The 19,705-nt window shown below is 47.6% G+C and overlaps 2 protein-coding genes across 2 annotated transcripts; both read right to left on the bottom strand.

The window, feature by feature from the left end:
• Nucleotides 1-289: 289 nt before the first annotated feature.
• rnmt (RNA (guanine-7-) methyltransferase) lies at nt 290-7,416 on the bottom strand. Its single transcript, XM_034196594.1, has 9 exons — nt 7,269-7,416; nt 6,167-6,292; nt 5,965-6,080; nt 1,553-1,734; nt 1,298-1,462; nt 1,099-1,216; nt 923-1,018; nt 567-600; nt 290-444 (listed from the first exon to the last, which is right to left on the bottom strand). The coding sequence occupies exons 1-9, from the start codon at nt 7,306-7,308 to the stop codon at nt 407-409; spliced, it is 915 nt and encodes a 304-aa protein (XP_034052485.1). The 5' UTR covers nt 7,309-7,416; the 3' UTR covers nt 290-406.
• A 3,553-nt stretch (nt 7,417-10,969) lies between these two features.
• On the bottom strand, nt 10,970-12,923 carry LOC117532973 (zinc finger MYM-type protein 5-like). The gene is made up of 3 exons (XM_034196595.1): nt 12,709-12,923; nt 11,940-12,605; nt 10,970-10,989 (listed from the first exon to the last, which is right to left on the bottom strand). Exons 1-3 carry the CDS (start codon nt 12,902-12,904, stop codon nt 10,970-10,972), a joined length of 882 nt encoding a protein of 293 aa, XP_034052486.1. The 5' UTR covers nt 12,905-12,923.
• Between the last annotated feature and the right edge of the window lie 6,782 nt (nt 12,924-19,705).

The raw sequence follows: 19,705 nt of genomic DNA on the forward strand, positions 1-19,705 counted from the left end.
ACTGCTGCAATACTCTGACACATGTACAAGTCCTGCCTTTAAAATGTCACTCAAGTAAAAGTACAAAAGTATAAGCATCAATATAAAAAGTAATTTCCAACCCTAACACCCGGATGTCCCCCTGCCATCACGTGTCCAAACCAGATGGAGGACAGAAGGTGTCTGGCCGTCGCAGGACATTACGAGGGTCAAGAAACATTTTCAGTGGACTCTTCATTTTTACAGAGCTGTAGGAGGGCCTTCTGATTTCATATTCATTCATATTATTGATGATAGCAACAATAAGCACTGACTTTACATATAGTTTTTATTCATTCTGAAATGAGACCCAACACAGTTAATAGTTTATCAAAAAGATGACGGGAAAAGAAAAAAGTGAAACACTGTACAGAGACGAGGTTCAGCTTCAGGACATCTTCTGGAAGACGAACACCAGGTAGATACCTGCAGGGAGGGGGGGGGGGGGGGGGGGGGGGGGTGTTAACATGCAGCCGTTTATACATCACATTCAACACAGACATCTTTCAAAACACAGGTTTGACTTTAATTGGGAATAATGAACTCACTGGTTGCCTCCCACTCAGATCTGCTCAGAGTTCCCTGAAAACAAACAGACAGAGTCAGACAGAGTCGGACACACACACACACACACACACACACACCACACACACACACACAAACACACACACACACACACACACACACACACCACACACACACACACACACACACACACACACACACACCACACACACACACACACACACACACACACACACACACACACACACACACACACACACACACACACACACACACACACACACACACACACACACACACACACACACACACACACACACACACACACAATTTTGGGGCCTGTTCTACAGAGTGGGACCCGGTTCTAAAGCCGACCCACCAGTGGACGTCCGGAGCTGCCGCAGTGCTCTTTAGCATGGCAGTACTCTCCTCTGCTGTCTGTGGCCTGGCGACCTCCTTCCTCACAGGGAAACGGCTGGAAGTACAACAGGTGTATTTTAACGGATCACTGTATGTGTTTCTTTAGAGCAGTTATTCATCCAGAGTTTAATTTACCTCCAGAGCCGCCATCTTCATCATCAGGCTGAGGTGCTGCTCCTTCTTCACCTTCTCCTCGAAGAACTCAGAGAACCTCTGCTTCAGAACCAGACGCATGTTGTAGCGCTTCGCCATGCTGACACAAACACAGAGATGCAGTTTGATCAGCCTCTAACTATGATTCAGACGGAGCCTGAATATTTAGAAAAGCTCTCACTGTTCAAATAGAGGGAAGTAGACCAGCGACTCAGGAACGTTCACCACGTCCTCCAGGCTGAAGTGATACTGACATCCAAACAGAGGGTAAGAACCTTTGGACTGGAAGGACACCTTAAAGACTTCGTTACCAAACGCCAGAGAGTCGGACGCCTCCAGACGTTTCCTGTGGAGCAGAAACAGAGATGGTGTTAAGTGTCGGTGTATGATCAGGTTCCTCCATCATCAGTCTGTGGACTTCAGCGCTGTTTCTTACACCAGCTCAAAGGCATCTGGCGTTGTTCCGATGAAGAAGCCTCCGGGCTTCAGGCGCTCGCAGGCGTTCCTCAGCATCATGTCGGCCTTCTGCTCGCTCTCAAACGAGTAATGGTACACAAACTGACAGCTGCAGATGTCAAACATCAGCGCTGGGTCGTCCAGCTTCTCCGACAGAACCTCCTGTAGCAACAAGTCACAGAGTAAGGGTAATTTCCACTTTATGGACACAGCCGACCATCATAACTAACACATCCTGCAGTCTGACTACCATAGGTGCTGTGGTTCTACACAGGTGAGCTCATCTAGGTGCTACGGTTCTACCATGGTGAACTCATCTAGGTGCTGCGGTTCTACCTTGGTGAGCTGATCTAGGTGCTGTGGTTCTACACAGGTGAGCTCATCTAGGTGCTGTGGTTCTACCATGGTGAGCTCATCTAGGTGCTACGGTTCTACCATGGTGAGCTCATCTAGGTGCTGCGGTTCTACCTTGGTGAGCTCATCTAGGTGCTGTGGATCTACACAGGTGAGCTCATCTAGGTGCTACGGTTCTACCATGGTGAGCTCATCTAGGTGCTGCGGTTCTACCTTGGTGAGCTCATCTAGGTGCTGTGGTTCTACACAGGTGAGCTCATCTAGGTGCTACAGTTCTACCTTGGTGAGCTGATCTAGGTGCTGCGGTTCTACCTGGGTGAACCTTGGTGAGCTCATCTAGGTGCTGCGGTTCTACCCTGGTGAGCTCATCTAGGTGCTGCGGTTCTACCTTGGTGAGCTCATCTAGGTGCTGCGGTTCTACCCTGGTGAGCTCATCTAGGTGCTGCGGTTCTACCTTGGTGAGCTGATCTAGGTGCTAGGGTTCTACCTTGGTGAGCTGATCTAGGTGCTGTGGTTCTACACAGGTGAGCTCATCTAGGTGCTACGGTTCTACCTTGGTGAGCTGATCTAGGTGCTGCGGTTCTACCCTGGTGAGCTGATCTAGGTGCTGCGGTTCTACCTGGGTGAACCTTGGTGAGCTCATCTAGGTGCTGCGGTTCTACCCTGGTGAGCTCATCTCGGTGCTGCGGTTCTACCTTGGTGAGCTGATCTAGGTGCTGCGGTTCTACCTTGGTGAGCTGATCTAGGTGCTGCGGTTCTACCCTGGTGAGCTCATCTAGGCGCTACGGTTCTACCTTGGTGAGCTGATCTAGGTGCTGCGGTTCTACCTTGGTGAGCTGATCTAGGTGCTGCGGTTTTACCCTGGTGAGCTAATCTAGGTGCTGCGGTTCTACCTTGGTGAGCTGATCTAGGTGCTGCGGTTCTACTCTGGTGAGCTCATCTAGGTGCTGCGGTTCTACCTTGGTGAGTTGATCTAGGTGCTGCGGTTCTACCCTGGTGAGCTCATCTAGGTGCTGCGGTTCTACCTTGGTGAGCTGATCTAGGTGCTGCGGTTCTACCTTGGTGAGCTCATCTAGGTGCTGCGGTTCTACCCTGGTGAGCTGATCTAGGTGCTGCGGTTCTACCCTGGTGAGCTGATCTAGGTGCTGCGGTTCTACCCTGGTGAGCTCATCTAGGTGCTGCGGTTCTACTCTGGTGAGCTCATCTAGGTGCTGCGGTTCTACCTTGGTGAGTTGATCTAGGTGCTGCGGTTCTACCCTGGTGAGCTCATCTAGGTGCTGCGGTTCTACCTTGGTGAGCTGATCTAGGTGCTGCGGTTCTACCTTGGTGAGCTGATCTAGGTGCTGCGGTTCTACCTTGGTGAGCTCATCTAGGTGCTGCGGTTCTACCCTGGTGAGCTGATCTAGGTGCTACGGTTCTACCTTGGTGAGTTGATCTAGGTGCTGCAGTTCTATCCTGGTGAGCTCATCTAGGTGCTGCGGTTCTACTCTGGTGAGCTCATCTAGGTGCTGCGGTTCTACCTTGGTGAGTTGATCTAGGTGCTGCGGTTCTACCCTGGTGAGCTGATCTAGGTGCTGCGGTTCTACCTTGGTGAGCTGATCTAGGTGCTGCGGTTCTACCTTGGTGAGCTGATCTAGGTGCTGCGGTTCTACCCTGGTGAGCTGATCTAGGTGCTGCGGTTCTACCTTGGTGAGCTGATCTAGGTGCTGCGGTTCTACCTTGGTGAGCTGATCTAGGTGCTACGGTTCTACCTTGGTGAGCTGATCTAGGTGCTGCGGTTCTATCTGGGTGAACCTTGGTGAGCTCATCTAGGTGCTGCGGTTCTACCCTGGTGAGCTCATCTAGGTGCTGCGGTTCTACTTTGGTGAGCTGATCTAGGTGCTGCGGTTCTACCTTGGTGAGCTGATCTAGGTGCTGCGGTTCTACCCTGGTGAGCTCATCTAGGTGCTACGGTTCTACCTTGGTGAGCTGATCTAGGTGCTGCGGTTCTACCCTGGTGAGCTCATCTAGGTGCTGCGGTTCTACTCTGGTGAGCTCATCTAGGTGCTGCGGTTCTACTCTGGTGAGCTCATCTAGGTGCTGCGGTTCTACCTTGGTGAGTTGATCTAGGTGCTGCGGTTCTACCCTGGTGAGCTCATCTAGGTGCTGCGGTTCTACCTTGGTGAGCTGATCTAGGTGCTGCGGTTCTACCTTGGTGAGCTGATCTAGGTGCTGCGGTTCTACCTTGGTGAGCTCATCTAGGTGCTGCGGTTCTACCTTGGTGAGCTGATCTAGGTGCTGCGGTTCTACCTTGGTGAGCTGATCTAGGTGCTGCGGTTCTACCCTGGTGAGCTGATCTAGGTGCTGCGGTTCTACCTTGGTGAGCTGATCTAGGTGCTGCAGTTCTACCTTGGTGAGCTGATCTAGGTGCTACGGTTGTACCTTGGTGAGCTGATCTAGATGCTGCGGTTCTACCCTGGTGAGCTGATCTAGGTGCTGCGGTTCTACCTTGGTGAGCTGATCTAGGTGCTACGGTTCTACCTTGGTGAGCTGATCTAGGTGCTGCGGTTCTACCCTGGTGAGCTGATCTAGGTGCTGCGGTTCTACCCTGGTGAGCTCATCTAGGTGCTGCGGTTCTACCTTGGTGAGCTGATCTAGGTGCTGCGGTTCTACCTTGGTGAGCTGATCTAGGTGCTGCGGTTCTACCCTGGTGAGCTGATCTAGGTGCTGCGGTTCTACCTGGGTGAGCTGATCTAGGTGCTACGGTTCTACCTTGGTGAGCTGATCTAGGTGCTGCGGTTCTACCCTGGTGAGCTGATCTAGGTGCTGCGGTTCTACCCTGGTGAGCTCATCTAGGTGCTGCGGTTCTACCTTGGTGAGCTGATCTAGGTGCTGCGGTTCTACCTTGGTGAGCTGATCTAGGTGCTGCGGTTCTACCCTGGTGAGCTGATCTAGGTGCTGCGGTTCTACCTTGGTGAGTTGATCTAGGTGCTGCGGTTCTACCCTGGTGAGCTGATCTAGGTGCTGCGGTTCTACCCTGGTGAGCTGATCTAGGTGCTGCGGTTCTACCCTGGTGAGCTGATCTAGGTGCTGCGGTTCTACCTTGGTGAGTTGATCTAGGTGCTGCGGTTCTACCCTGGTGAGCTCATCTAGGTGCTGCGGTTCTACTCTGGTGAGCTCATCTAGGTGCTGCGGTTCTACCTTGGTGAGTTGATCTAGGTGCTGCGGTTCTACCCTGGTGAGCTGATCTAGGTGCTGCGGTTCTACCTTGGTGAGCTGATCTAGGTGCTGCGGTTCTACCTTGGTGAGCTGATCTAGGTGCTGCGGTTCTACCTTGGTGAGCTCATCTAGGTGCTGCGGTTCTACCTTGGTGAGCTGATCTAGGTGCTGCGGTTCTACCTTGGTGAGTTGATCTAGGTGCTGCGGTTCTACCTTGGTGAGTTGATCTAGGTGCTGCGGTTCTACCCTGGTGAGCTCATCTAGGTGCTGCGGTTCTACCTTGGTGAGCTGATCTAGGTGCTGCGGTTCTACCTTGGTGAGCTGATCTAGGTGCTGCGGTTCTACCTTGGTGAGTTGATCTAGGTGCTGCGGTTCTACCCTGGTGAGCTGATCTAGGTGCTGCGGTTCTACCTTGGTGAGCTGATCTAGGTGCTGCGGTTCTACCTTGGTGAGCTGATCTAGGTGCTGCGGTTCTACCCTGGTGAGCTGATCTAGGTGCTGCGGTTCTACCCTGGTGAGCTGATCTAGGTGCTGCGGTTCTACCTTGGTGAGCTGATCTAGGTGCTGCGGTTCTACCTTGGTGAGCTGATCTAGGTGCTGTGGTTCTACCCTGGTGAGCTGATCTAGGTGCTGCGGTTCTACCTTGGTGAGCTGATCTAGGTGCTGCGGTTCTACCTTGGTGAGCTGATCTAGGTGCTGCGGTTCTACCTTGGTGAGCTGATCTAGGTGCTGCGGTTCTACCCTGGTGAGCTGATCTAGGTGCTGCGGTTCTACCTTGGTGAGCTGATCTAGGTGCTGCGGTTCTACCCTGGTGAGCTGATCTAGGTGCTGCGGTTCTACCTTGGTGCAGTCTGCACTGATGAACTGCGCGCTGTAGACCTTCTCGTTAGCGTAGCTCTTCTTCTTCATGTCTTCATAGCGACTCTCGCACTGATCCACAGAGACGGCTGCGATATCTGAGGATCAACATTATCAAATAATTGATGAAGACAGAGGGTCAGAAGGGGAAGAGCAGCCAATCAGAATGCAGCGGGACAGTTACCTGCACAGACCAGGTGATTGATTCCTCCTCTCCTCCACTTCAGCAGATCACCACCTTTCCCACAGCCAAGATCCAACACACTCACCTGCTGAGAGCCCGCCCCCCGCACCTGCTCCAGAACCTCACCTGTCAATCAAGCACACAGCCAATCAGCCGACTCACTGTGGTGGTCTGATTTTAACCTCATTATTCATGAAGTGTAAACTGCAAGAACTCTCTAGTGGCACGTTTCCACTGCAGCGGGTAGCTCGCTTTAAGCGTGCCGAGCCGTGCGGGGCCCGTTTTTGGTTGCGTTTCCACTTGGCCTAGTTTTGGCCCAGGGCTACTTTTTCAACTTTTTTCTGGCCCGACTAAATGGTGGTTCTAGGGCCAGGAACAACCAGGCTGAGTCGGGCTGAGTATGCTAAACTAGAGAGAGAATCGCTGGCAAGGGGGCTACAACTACATCAAGATGAACATATTTGACCGTGATTTAATTGTAATCCACGTTTCAAAATGATGCCGAAGTAACAACATACTGATACCGGTTAGTAAAAACCATGAATTAATGCTTTGAGTCTGCAGACAGACGGCAGAGAAACACCTTTTAAAATGCGGGTTTTCTAAATGTAGCTTGGCTAAGCTAACGTTATATATGCTCCGACCGTCCACACTCACAACAACGGCCTATACAGACATAAATAAAGCAGCGACTGTATTCTCCATGACACAGGCAGTCTGTGGTTTGTACTTGTTTAACTTCTGTCTAGTTTCTGAACAGATATGAGGAGCTGTGAGCTCTGAGGGCTAACAGCTAACGGCTGTGTTGTTTTTTGGGGCGCTCATTGAAGATGACGTCACGGCTCCGCCTACACTGCGTTACTATAGTAACTGCCCCAGTTCCTCAACTGTAATGGAAACGCAGCATTAAAGTGAGCCGGGCCTAATAAGGCCTAACCAAACCGAGCGAGGCCGAGCGAGGCCTGCAGTGGAAACACGCCATAGTATTGTCTACTGATTAACTGATCATTTAATTGAGCTTATTTATTATGAATCAATTAATCAAATAAATAGATTAAAGGTGTGTTAATTGATGGTTTGATTAGTATTTTAATTGAGTTACCAATCAGGATGCTCTTCAGCCAGTTGTTAAAATTCCTCATGAAGAAAATCCTGCTTCGACTCCGAGCCGCGAGACCGACTTCCTGCAAGCTGTTGTAGTGACGAGCCACTTTCACACTGTGATCAATCACCTGAGGAGAGAGAACTGATCAATCACCTGAGGAGAGAGAACTGATCAATCACCTGAGGAGAGAGAACTGATCAATCACCTGAGGAGAGAGAACTGATCAATCACCTGAGGAGAGAGAACTGATCAATCACCTGAGGAGAGAGAACTGATCAATCACCTGAGGAGAGAGAACTGATCAATCACCTGAGGAGAGAGAACTGATCAATCACCTGAGGAGAGAGAACTGATCAATCACCTGAGGAGAGAGAACTGATCAATCACCTGAGGAGAGAGAACTGATCAATCACCTGAGGAGAGAGAACTGATCAATCACCTGAGGAGAGAGAACTGATCAATCACCTGAGGAGAGAGAACTGATCAATCACCTGATGAATAAAGAGTTTGTATCTACCAGCTTCTCATTGGATGATGTTTCTTCGTCTTCCTGTTTCCTCTTCAGCCCCGCTCTCTCTCGCCCCGCTCTCTCTCGCCCCGCTCTCTCTCGCCCCTGTCTCTCTCGCCCCTCTCTCTCTCCCCCCTCTCTCTCTCGCACCTCTGTCTCTCGTACCTCTGTCTCTCCCCCCTCTCTCTCTCGCACCTCTGTCTCTCGTACCTCTGTCTCTCCCCCCTCTCTCTCTCCCCCCTCATTCTCTCGCACCTCTGTCTCTCCCCCCTCTCTCTCTCGCACCTCATTCTCTCCCCCCTCTCTCTCTCGCACCTCTCTCTCTCGTCCCTCTCCCCCCCTCTCTCTCTCGCACCTCTCTCTCTCGTCCCTCTCGTCCCTCTTTTTCGCCCCCCTCTCTCTCTCGCACCTCTTTCTCGCCCCCCTCTCTCTCTCGCACCTCTTTTTCGCCCCACTCTCTCTCTCGCCCCTCTCGCTCTCCCCCCTCTCTCTCTCGCCCCCCTCTCTCTCCTCCCTCTCTGGCCAGGTGTGGGTCCATGTTTCACTGAAACACAGAAACAGGAAGTGTCAGATTGGGAAAAAGAAGGTGAGTGTGATCTGTATACAGGTGAGAGCCATCCAGTGACGGCCCGTCCACACGGCGGCGTGCGTTGAAGCTTCAACGTTTCTGCCCATTCACTTTGAATGGGGTGACGTCACGCTTCGCCGAACTGCATTGTGGGAGCAAAGCGTAGCTTTTCTCGCGGTGCTCGCTGCAAAAGTAGAGCAATGTTCAACTTTTGAAGCTTCGACGGAAGCGTCAGCCAATCGAATCAATTCAATATATAGTTTATTTAATAATAAATGAATATGTGAATCATAACAGTGATTGACAGCTGATAGGAATAATATGATTGTTAATAGTTTCATATTCATTCAGACAAACATCGATGAGACAGTTAATTAATGTACTTATTGCAGCAGTCTGCATAGATTGGTACTCCTGCTGGTCTAAGAGTGAAACAAACTCATTCAGTTATTGTTCAGTTAAAATTCATTCAATTATATCTGCCACCTTATATATTTATATGTAAGGCTTTACTGATGTGCCACAATAATGTCACCTAAGATAAGATAAGACTTTATTTATCCAGAAGGAACTTGTTGTGCCAGAGTAACAAAATACAATAAACACAGCAGCAAAACTGTACATGTACTGTAATGTTGTTGAGTTAAAATATTAATATTGTGGCTTTCCAAGTTAACATTGTTGATATGACTGCGATTAAATCAGCATATGCTTCTGCCAGGGGACACCATCCCTCAAAATATCCTGCCACCCTCTGGCCACTCTATGAATATTTGTCTAGATCCGCCCCTGCGGGTAACTCAAACATATCCAGGTTATGTTGAACCGGCTTCGTAGTACAGGCCTCTGCTCTCAACAGCAGAGGAAACTCACACACAGCCTCCACTAAATAAGATAAACCTAAAACTAAGCTAAGCTAATCGCTGTGGAGACATGCAGCGCTGCTGTTAGCAGTTAGCAGCTAACAGGCTAACAACAGTTAGCAGCTAACGGGCCAACAACAACAGCAGTTTAGTGCTACGCTGGTTTTTAATGAGAACCGGAGCCTGTCTCTGACGGAGCACCCGCAGATACAGGCTCAGATACCGGGGGGGATATTATATAATATAAGATTTACAGTTAAAAACAATAGACTCACCAGCTCTGCAGACAGGGCGCGTGCACTCTGAGCAGCTTCCGGGGCCTACGTCATATCTCCGCGACAGAGCTTCAGCTTTTTCTTCTTCTAAGGCCCATTCCCAAACCGCCCCCTACACCCTACCCCTCCGTTTGCGCGTTCACGCGGAGGGTCCGCCATATTGAGGGCTGTTCCAAAGCAACGAGTGTGGAGCGGGAGTGGGCTATCAAGCCCTCAAACACCGAGTCTGCAGCGGAGCTGATTTGAGACCAAGGGGCAAACTCTGGGGAATAGCCGGTGTTATCAGTGGCGTTGCGCAATATTTCGGGGCTCCCCCGCAGGTCGGACCATGGGGCCCCGCCCCCTCCCCTAAATCAATAATAGAGTGACATGGGATAGACATCGCGGCCACTTTTTTAAATGTTTATTTTTTCAGGCATCTTTTGTAAACAGTAGGCCTATAGGTCAGTAGGAACTTTCTGTATAGATACATCTGATTTAAACAGTAAGGTCAGTAGGAACTGTATAATAATATACATCTGATTGAAACATAATTGACAAATACAAACAAGTGGCTGTGTATTTTTTGTAACATGAAGGTATATTGTAGAACGTTATAGCCTATCATCATTGGAGTTCACACAACGGAACGGTTCACATAACATTCTGTATAAAAGAAAAGTAGCCTACAAAAAACAAGCAAATAAAACACATCCTATATAGGCTACAAAGAGGATGCAATCAGGAGCTGCTTTGTAGGCCTATTATTTTATACGAGCACGTCTCCTGGCATTCTTCTGCGCAAAGTCCTGTATAACAGTCTTTAAATCTATACTGCGCGCGCGTCGGCTCTCAATACTAAGGACTGCTAACCCAGACAGTCTCTCTTGCGACATTGTGCTCCTCAAATATGTCTTTATTAATTTAAGTTTTGAGAAAGATCTCTCAGCACTGGCAACAGTCACGGGTATAGTTAAAAACAATTTCAGTGCTGTGGCAACATCGGGATACTTGGCAAAATGGACTGATTTTCAATGAGCAGGGTTTGTGCAAGGTCTTTGATTGTTCCACGCTCAATTTTCTTTATAGTAGGCCTAAGAGCATTACGGAGGGACAGGATCTGGAAAGGAAACTCGGCTGACAGGTCGTCTTTATACTGGCCTGATAAAGCACTTGCGGACTCAGACAGATCCTTGTCTGTTGCGTGCAAAAGTTCGCGGGGAAGCAGAAAAGAAAATCGCTGTGCAACTTCGCTCATTCCAACAAATCGATTTTTAAGTTGGGCAACGACAATATCGATATTTGCGTAAAATACCGCCACTCTAAAATGCTCCCCTGGGTCTTGGAGCCGCTGGTCCTCGCAAAGCTCTGAAAAGTGCCTCTTTGTGCGCCTTGCGCGTCTGTCTTTGAAGAGACTGTGGACACCCCATGAGGATGCCAGGTCTTGCGCGTGCGCTTTTAAGCCATCAAACTCTCCTCGGAGTTGGGCAAGTGTATCGGTTGCGTTACCAAGCATTGCTGTCGCCTGTAAGAGGTCCACGTCTTTGCGCTGGAGAGCTTGGGACACAATGTTGACTGTTTCAAGGACCTTGCCCTGTATTACAGTCATTACAACAAACTCAAAGCTCTCCATGGCTTTTTTCAAGCCAGTCGCCTCGGCACGTTCCTCGCTTTTTTTGGAGAGCAAGTCTATCTTAGTTAGCGCTTGCATAATGTCAGCATAATGGAACCGCAATGATTGGACGGCGTCTTGTCTTGATGCCCATCGTGTCGGGCATAGTCTCTTCAGTGTAGGCTGGCCAGCCTTGGGCACTGAGAGGTGTGTTTCCAAAAGCTCCCATCGTTTGATGCTTCCACTAAAGAATACATATAGCCTTTCAACAGTGTCGTAGAAGTCTTTTATCTCAGGTATATTTTGGCATGCGTCATTGAGTACAAGGTTTAAATTGTGCGCAGCACAATGAATGTACACTGCGTTGGGCTCTTTATCCCTTATGCGTTTTTGTACACCGGAGTAGACGCCACTCATATTGCTAGCCCCGTCATATCCTTGTCCGCGGCACTTCCCAAGTAGTATCCCCTTTCTCTCCATCGATTCGAGAATTTCTCTCTCTAGACCTGCAGCAGTTTGGTCTGTGACTGCATGGAAGCCCAAAAAACGTTCGTTTATTTTCACCTCTGTAGGGTTTCCATTTTCATCATTTGCTATAGTAACATATCTGAACACTTGACTCAGTTGGTCTACTTTTGAAATGTCCTGGGTAGTATCCATTATAATCGAATAGAATTCTGCATTCTGTATGTCTGTAATGATTGTGTCCTGCACTTTTTTCGATAGCAATGAAATTATTTCGTTTTGAGTTTGAGGACTTAGGTAGTGCACCTTCTTTTTGCTTTCAATAAGCCTTTGCAGAACTGGATCATAACGCGCCATAAGTTCTATGGTAGATAAGAAATTACCATTATCTATATCACCTATTTTCTCTCTGTGACCCCGGAAAGCAGAGTTGCGAGAGGCCAGTGTTAGCGTAACATCAGTTATTCTGGTTAGGACCTCGGTCCAAAACCCCACCTCTCTCTTAAACTCAGATGATATTTGCGCGTCAATGGTCAGATTATTTTTCCACGTATCATACACGACACATGCTGCCAAATGAGAGCGAGAGAATTCGTGTTCCTTAATCTTTTTAGAGAGACCCTGCCAATCATTTATTCCTATTCTCCACGCTTGGTGGAGGTGATGGGCAGACGGTCTGTCACCGAACAGCCAGCACTGCTCACAGTACACCCGGTCCATAGATGGCGAGTAACATAGCCACTTTCGTGGAATTCTACATCCAATTTTGGATGTTTTGTTATAGAACTCTTTTGAAAAGCACCTTCCCTTCCCATCCCTTTTGAATGGCCCTTCAGGCTTGCATGGCCCGTTATTCAGAATGTACCGTTTAACATCATCGTCTTCTAAATCTACAGGGAATTTCCCCCTATCAGTAGGGTATTCAGTCACAGAGTTGTCGCTGGCCAACGTGTTCCTGGGGTGGGTGGGAACTGCTGTCACTGTCGGGGCACGGCTAGCTGGCTGGGCAACCTTGGCTATGTCTGAACTGGCCTCGGAGGGGGCACAGCTGACTTCTTGCTGACCTGCAAAAAGGAACGGATTATATTGCAATTCCAATGTAACCTGTAGCATACTGACTCGTACTGTTTATGGCGATTGGCGAATAAAACGTTCTATTATTCTAACCTGTCTCGAAGCGTGAGGCACGACTAGCTGGCTCGGCTGTAACGGGGCTGCTGGGGTCTGTGGGGGCACGGCTAGCTGGCTGGGCAGCCTTGTCTATGCCTATGTCTGAACTGGCCTCGGAGGGGGCACAGCTGACTTCTTGCTGACCTGCAAAAATGAACGGATTAGATTCCAATTCCAATGTAACCTGTAGCATACTGGTTATGGCGAATAAAACTTTATATTATTCTAATGTCTAACCTGTCTCGAAGCGTGAGGCACGACTAGCTGGCTCGGCTGTAACGGGGCTGCTGGGCTGTCTGCCTGGACTCGGAGCTGACGGCCGGGGGCCGGGGGGGGGTTGCTAGCGGTCTATCTGCAGTAACGTTAGAGTCTACGTCTACCTTTGCTGCCTGCCGGAACAATGACGTTATTTTAGGTAGTTTTGCCCTCTCCTGTTCGGCTTTCGCTCTCATTTTGCTTTTCTGAGCACCGCTTGGGTAGTAGCGCTTCATTTTTCATGTTTACCGGCAACGCAACTAATGAACGTTATTTATATGAGCAATGCTTCCCGCTTTGTTTTGAACGCTGCCCAGCCTGCCAATGAACATTAGTTATCAGCCGGCTAGCCCTATCGCAGATGAGCAAATAATTATAATGATACACTGTTGTACTACTACAGGCAGCGTACACATGACGTAGCAACATAGCAGGGAGGGGGGGGCCCCGCCCTCTGCACCCTGTTCCCGCGTTACGAAATCTAAGAGGATAGCCGACAGTGGGGGCGGGGCCCCCTAAGCTCCGGGGCTCCCCCGCACCGCGGGGGGTGCGGGGGCCTCCGCTACGCCACTGGGTGTTATGCCGTGGATTGAAGCCCTGCCGTGGATTGAAGCCCTGTTCGCGGGGACGCGCAAAGGTGACGTCATCGCCTGTATTGAGCGTTCGCCGTTTTCTAAGCTTTTTTCTCTCTTTTGAATGATATATCAGATTAAACAGCAAACGGCTGAATAAATAATGTGCATACAATTGCGAGGAGGCTTGTTTTAAGGACACGTTTCTCAGATCTGTCACAATCTTCGTATTGGAATACACTTACGTTTTTGAGTGCAGTCCCACTCTGTTATATTCCTCCTTCCTACAGAACAGACAATGACGGGATAATATGTGATTTGTCAATAGTCATATTTCTTAAAAACTTCTCTGTTGTTTAAGTGTCTGATAACCACGAATAGTAAGCAATGATATAACAGTAATGATATCACATGATCATGTCAGACACTGTGTTATTTTCAATCAAGCCTAAAAGATAATGTGTTCAAACCGGCTTCACTCACTTGAATTGCTCCTTTGAATATCATTTTTATATATTCCTACTCAACACATGTTTGTATTGTAATGCCACTCCTATTTTTTTTTATTGTATTTTAAGGTGACATTGAATGCTTTGAAAGGTGCCCTAAAATAAAGTGTATTATTGATCTTATATCTGTGCCTCTATTACATTACATTTCATTTTCTATCACACTATTAATGTTCCTTATTTTAGACTAGGTTAATCCTGGTGTCAATAGGGAAGATCTGCACTGTTCTCTACATAACATGTTCAGATCAGGTGTTGGTGCTGCCGGATTTGGAACCCCCCCATATCTTTCTCCAGGATAGTCACAGACTCACCAAAATCACACTGGTGCTTGCTGTTCCCCTCTAGTTTGTGCTCACAAAAGCATTTTACTCTGGGTCCTGTAGGTGAACAACTAAAGAGGGGCTTCAAAATCCGGCAGTGCAGTTGTTAGAGCTGCCGGATTTTGAAGCGCCTCCTGTAATTTTGGCTAGGATAGATAAATGCTTTTGTGAGCATAAACTAGAGGGGAACAGGCAACACCAGTGTGCCGGATTTTGAAGCCCCTCTTTAGTTTTTCACCTGCAGGGCCCAGAGTGAAATGCTTTTGTGATCACAACCTAGAGGGGAACAGCAAACAACAGTATGATTTTGGTGAAGTTGTGACTATCCTGGAGAAAGATATGGGGGGGGTTCCAAATCCGGCAGCACCAACACCAGTGTGCCGGATTTTGAAGCCCCTCTTTAGTTTTTCACCTGCAGGGCCCAGAGTGAAATGCTTTTGTGATCACAACCTAGAGGGGAACAGCAAGCACCAGTGTGATTTTGGTGAGTCTGTGACTATCCTGGAGAAAGATATGGGGGGGGTTCCAAATCCGGCAGCACCAACACCTGATCTGAACATGTTATGTAGAGAACAGTGCAGATCTTCCCTATTGACACCAGGATTAACCTAGTCTAAAATAAGGAACATTAATAGTGTGATAGAAAATGAAATGTAATGTAATAGAGGCACAGATATAAGATCAATAATACACTTTATTTTAGGGCACCTTTCAAAGCATTCAATGTCACCTTAAAATACAATTAAAAAAAAATAGGAGTGGCATTACAATACAAACATGTGTTGAGTAGGAATATATACAAATGATATTCAAAGGAGCAATTCAAGTGAGTGAAGCCGGTTTGAACACATTATCTTTTAGGCTTGATTGAAAAGAACACAGTGTCTGACATGATCATGTGATATCATTACTGTTATATCATTGCTTACTATTCGTGGTAAGTCGTCTATTGCCGGCATGGACATTCTTCCCATTGGGATAACATTGTCGTGGGCAGTATATCCAGGAGGAGGGACCGACTCAACTTTTTACCGTCGCTCGGCAGGCTATTTGAGTACTTACACAGCATATGAGTGTGTAGTCATGTATCGGACAATAGATGGCGCTCTTCTCACCAGTGTGTACTTATACTGCATGGGGGGGTGGCCCAAAGGCAATATGATGGCCCACTTTCCACATATTACACAGTAACACATGTATTCACTTGCTGTGTACTTGTACGTATGGGGGGGGGTGTCCGTCAACCCAATATGGCGCCCACTTACCATATATTACACAGTAACACATGTATTCACTTGCTGTGTACTTAAACTTGGGGGGGGGGGGGTGTCCGTCAACCCAATATGGCGCCCACTTACCATATATTACACAGTAACAGATGTATTCACTTGGTGTGTACTTGTACTTGGGGGGGGGGGGTGTCCGTCAACCAAATATGGCGCCCACTTACCATATATTACACAGTAACACATGTATTCACTTGCTGTGTACTTATACTTGGGGGGGGGGGGTGTCCGTCAACCCAATATGGCGCCCACTTACCATATATTACACAGTAACACATGTATTCACTTGCTGTGTACTTGTACTTGGGGGGGGGGGGTGTCCGTCAACCCAATATGGCGCCCACTTACCATATATTACACAGTAACACATGTATTCACTTGCTGTGTACTTATACTTGGGGGGGGGGGGTGTCCATCAACCCAATATGGCGCCCACTTACCATATATTACACAGTAACACATGTATTCACTTGCTGTGTACTTGTACTTGGGGGGGGGGGGTGTCCGTCAACCCAATATGGCGCCCACTTACCATATATTACACAGTAACACATGTATTCACTTGCTGTGTACTTGTACTTGGGGGGGGGGGGTGTCCGTCAACCCAATATGGCGCCCACTTACCATATATTATACAGTAACACATGTATTCACTTACTGTGTACTTGTAACCAATATGGGTCTGACACCCTTGTGGTGGGGAGGGGCAGAAAATGAAAAAAATTGAAAAAATGTAGTTGGCGTTCTGAAACTTTGAGAGTGTGTTGCTTAACGTCTGTGGAACCCGCTTGCAAAATATGGGGACCCTGCGACCTTCGACAAGGTCAAAACGGAGGTCAGAGGTCACATTCGCAATGCCGACAGTACCCTTGACGGCACAAAGGAAGGTCCGACCGCTTTGAGCTTGCTCTCATTAGAACCGGCTCGAAAAGTACATGCAGATTGATGCCTCTGCTGCTCCTAATGTCAAAAGTTACGGCTTAAAATGTAACAAAGCTCCAAAGGTCAAAGGTCACCTGTGCATGCTATACCCTACTGTTTTTGCCACTTAGGAAGGTCCGACTGCTTTGAGCTTGATGTCATTTTAACCGTCTCGGAGAGCAGATGCAGATTCATGCCTCTGGTGCAACAAAATGTGAAAGGTTATGGCTTAAAATGTAACAAAACCTTCCGTTAAGGCCTTTTGAGATGCTGTAGTGCTGCATGAGTGTTTAAAGTACTTTGAAAAGGGCTAAAGAGATAATTTCTTCACAGGGGGCCTCTAAATAGGGCTCAGATCTGGAATCTGAAATATGGGAAACCTAACCCACACAGAACTTTTTTTTTGATAAAATGACAAACTTTCTCACACAATGCAGTTTAGCATCTGACACCCTTGTGGTGGAGGAGGGGAGGAAAATGAAAACAATTGAAAAAATGTAGTTGGCGTTCTGAAACTTTCAGAGTGTGTTGCTTAACGTCTGTGGAACCCGCTTGCAAAATATGGGGACCCTGCGACCTTCAACAAGGTCAAAACTGTGGTCAGAGGTCACATTTTCATGCTTCACGGTGCCCTTTACGGCACAAAGGAAGGTCCGACCGCTTTGAGCTTGCTCTCATTAGAACCGGCTCGAAAAGTACATGCAGATTGATGCCTCTGCTGCTCCTAATGTCAAAAGTTACGGCTTAAAATGTAACAAAGCTCCAAAGGTCAAAGGTCACCTGTGCATGCTATAACCTACTGTTTTTGCCACTTAGGAAGGTCCGACTGCTTTGAGCTTGATGTCATTTTAACCGTCTCGGAGAGCAGATGCAGATTCATGCCTCTGGTGCAACAAAATGTGAAAGGTTATGGCTTAAAATGTAACAAAACCTTCCGTTAAGGCCTTTTGAGATGCTGTAGTGCTGCATGAGTGTTTAAAGTACTTTGAAAAGGGCTAAAGAGATACTTTTTTGACAGGGGGACTCTAAATAGGGCCTAGATCAGGAATCTGAAATATGGGAAACCTAACCCACACAGAACTTTTTTTTTGATAAAATGACAAACTTTCTCACACAATGCAGTTTCGCATCTGACACCCTTGTGGTGGAGGTGGGGAGGAAAATGAAAAAAATTGAAAAAATGTAGTTGGCGTTCTGAAACTTTCAGAGTGTGTTGCTTAACGTCTGTGGAACCCGCTTGCAAAATATGGGGACCCTGCGACCTTCAACAAGGTCAAAACTGTGGTCAGAGGTCACATTTTCATGCTTCACGGTGCCCTTTACGGCACAAAGGAAGGTTCGACCGCTTTGAGCTTGCTCTCATTAGAACCGGCTCGAAAAGTACATGCAGATTGATGCCTCTGCTGCTCCTAATGTCAAAAGTTACGGCTTAAAATGTAACAAAGCTCCAAAGGTCAAAGGTCACCTGTGCATGCTATACCCTACTGTTTTTGCCACTTAGGAAGGTCCGACTGCTTTGAGCTTGATGTCATTTTAACCGTCTCGGAGAGCAGATGCAGATTCATGCCTCTGGTGCAACAAAATGTGAAAGGTTATGGCTTAAAATGTAACAAAACCTTCCGTTAAGGCCTTTTGAGAAGCTGAGTGTTTGAAGTACTTTGAAAAGGGCTAAAGAGATAATTTTTTCACAGGGGGCCTCTAAATAGGGCATAGATCAATAACCTGAAATATGGGCACCTTCACCCACCCAGAACTTTTTTTCAATAAAATGTCAAACTTTCACACATAATGCTGTTTGGAGCTAAGAATCTGACACCCTTGTGGTGGGGGAGGGGCAGAAAATGAAAAAAATTGAAAAAATGTAGTTGGCGTTCTGAAACTTTCAGAGTGTGTTGCTTAACGTCTGTGGAACCCCCTTGCAAAATATGGGGACCCTGCAACCTTCGACAAGGTCAAAACGGAGGTCAGAGGTCACATTCGCAATGCCGACAGTACCCTTGATGGCACAAAGGAAGGTCCGACCGCTTTGAGCTTGCTCTCATTAGAACCGGCTCGAAAAGTACATGCAGATTGATGCCTCTGCTGCTCCTAAGGTCAAAGGTTACGGCTTGAAATGTAACAAAGATCCAAAGGTCAAAGGTCACCTGTGCATGCTATAGCCTACTGTTTTTGCCACTTAGGAAGGTCCGACTGCTTTGAGCTTGATGTCATTTTAACCGTCTCGGAGAGCAGATGCAGATTCATGCCTCTGGTGCAACAAAATGTGAAAGGTTATGGCTTAAAATGTAACAAAACCTTCCGTTAAGGCCTTTTGAGATGCTGTAGTGCTGCATGAGTGTTTAAAGTACTTTGAAAAGGGCTAAAGAGATACTTTTTTGACAGGGGGACTCTAAATAGGGCCTAGATCAGGAATCTGAAATATGGGAAACCTAACCCACACAGAACTTTTTTTTGATAAAATGACAAACTTTCTCACACAATGCAGTTTAGCATCTGAGAGGCTTGTGGTGGGGGAGGGGCAGAAAATGAAAAAAATTGAAAAAATGTAGTTGGCGTTCTGAAACTTTCAGAGTGTGTTGCTTAACGTCTGTGGAACCCCCTTGCAAAATATGGGGACCCTGCGACCTTCAACAAGGTCAAAACGGAGGTCAGAGGTCACATTTTCATGCTTCACGGTGCCCTTTACGGCACAAAGGAAGGTCCGACCGCTTTGAGCTTGCTCTCATTAGAACCGGCTTGAAAAGTACATGCAGATTGATGCCTCTGCTGCTCCTAATGTCAAACGTTACGGCTTAAAATGTAACAAAACCTTCCGTTAAGGTCTTTTGAGATGCTGTAGTGCTGCATGAGTGTTTAAAGTACTTTGAAAAGGGCTAAAGAGATAATTTTTTGACAGGGGGACTCTAAATAGGGCCTAGATCAGGAATCTGAAATATGGGAAACCTGACCCACAGAACTTTTTTTTGATAAAATGACAAACTTTCTCACACAATGCAGTTTAGCATCTGACAGGCTTGTGGTGGGGGAGGGGCAGAAAATGAAAAAAATTGAAAAAATGTAGTTGGCGTTCTGAAACTTTCAGAGTGTGTTGCTTAACGTCTGTGGAACCCCCTTGCAAAATATGGGGA

This window comes from Gymnodraco acuticeps, unplaced genomic scaffold (genome assembly GCF_902827175.1).
Source record: "Gymnodraco acuticeps unplaced genomic scaffold, fGymAcu1.1, whole genome shotgun sequence".
NCBI classification, from domain to species: Eukaryota; Metazoa; Chordata; class Actinopteri; order Perciformes; family Bathydraconidae; genus Gymnodraco; species Gymnodraco acuticeps.

Bases quoted from the DNA above. Each gene is read 5' to 3' on its own strand.
- rnmt (XM_034196594.1), bottom strand. From the start codon at position 7,308: ATGAGGAATTTTAACAACTGGCTGAAGAGCATCCTGATTG. The intron at 1,463-1,552 runs GTAAGAAACAGC...TCTGCTCCACAG, and splicing joins CCAGATGCCTTTGAGCTGGT to GAAACGTCTGGAGGCGTCCG. The intron at 445-566 runs GTGAGTTCATTA...CCCTCCCTGCAG, and splicing joins ATCTGAGTGGGAGGCAACCA to GTATCTACCTGGTGTTCGTC.
- LOC117532973 (XM_034196595.1), bottom strand. From the start codon at position 12,904: ATGCTACAGGTTACATTGGAATTGGAATCTAATCCGTTCATTTTTGCA. The intron at 12,606-12,708 runs GTTAGAATAATA...TCCTTTTTGCAG, and splicing joins TGCCTCACGCTTCGAGACAG to GTCAGCAAGAAGTCAGCTGT. The intron at 10,990-11,939 runs GTGATATAGATA...GACCTCTTACAG, and splicing joins GGGTCACAGAGAGAAAATAG to GCGACAGCAATGCTTGGTAA.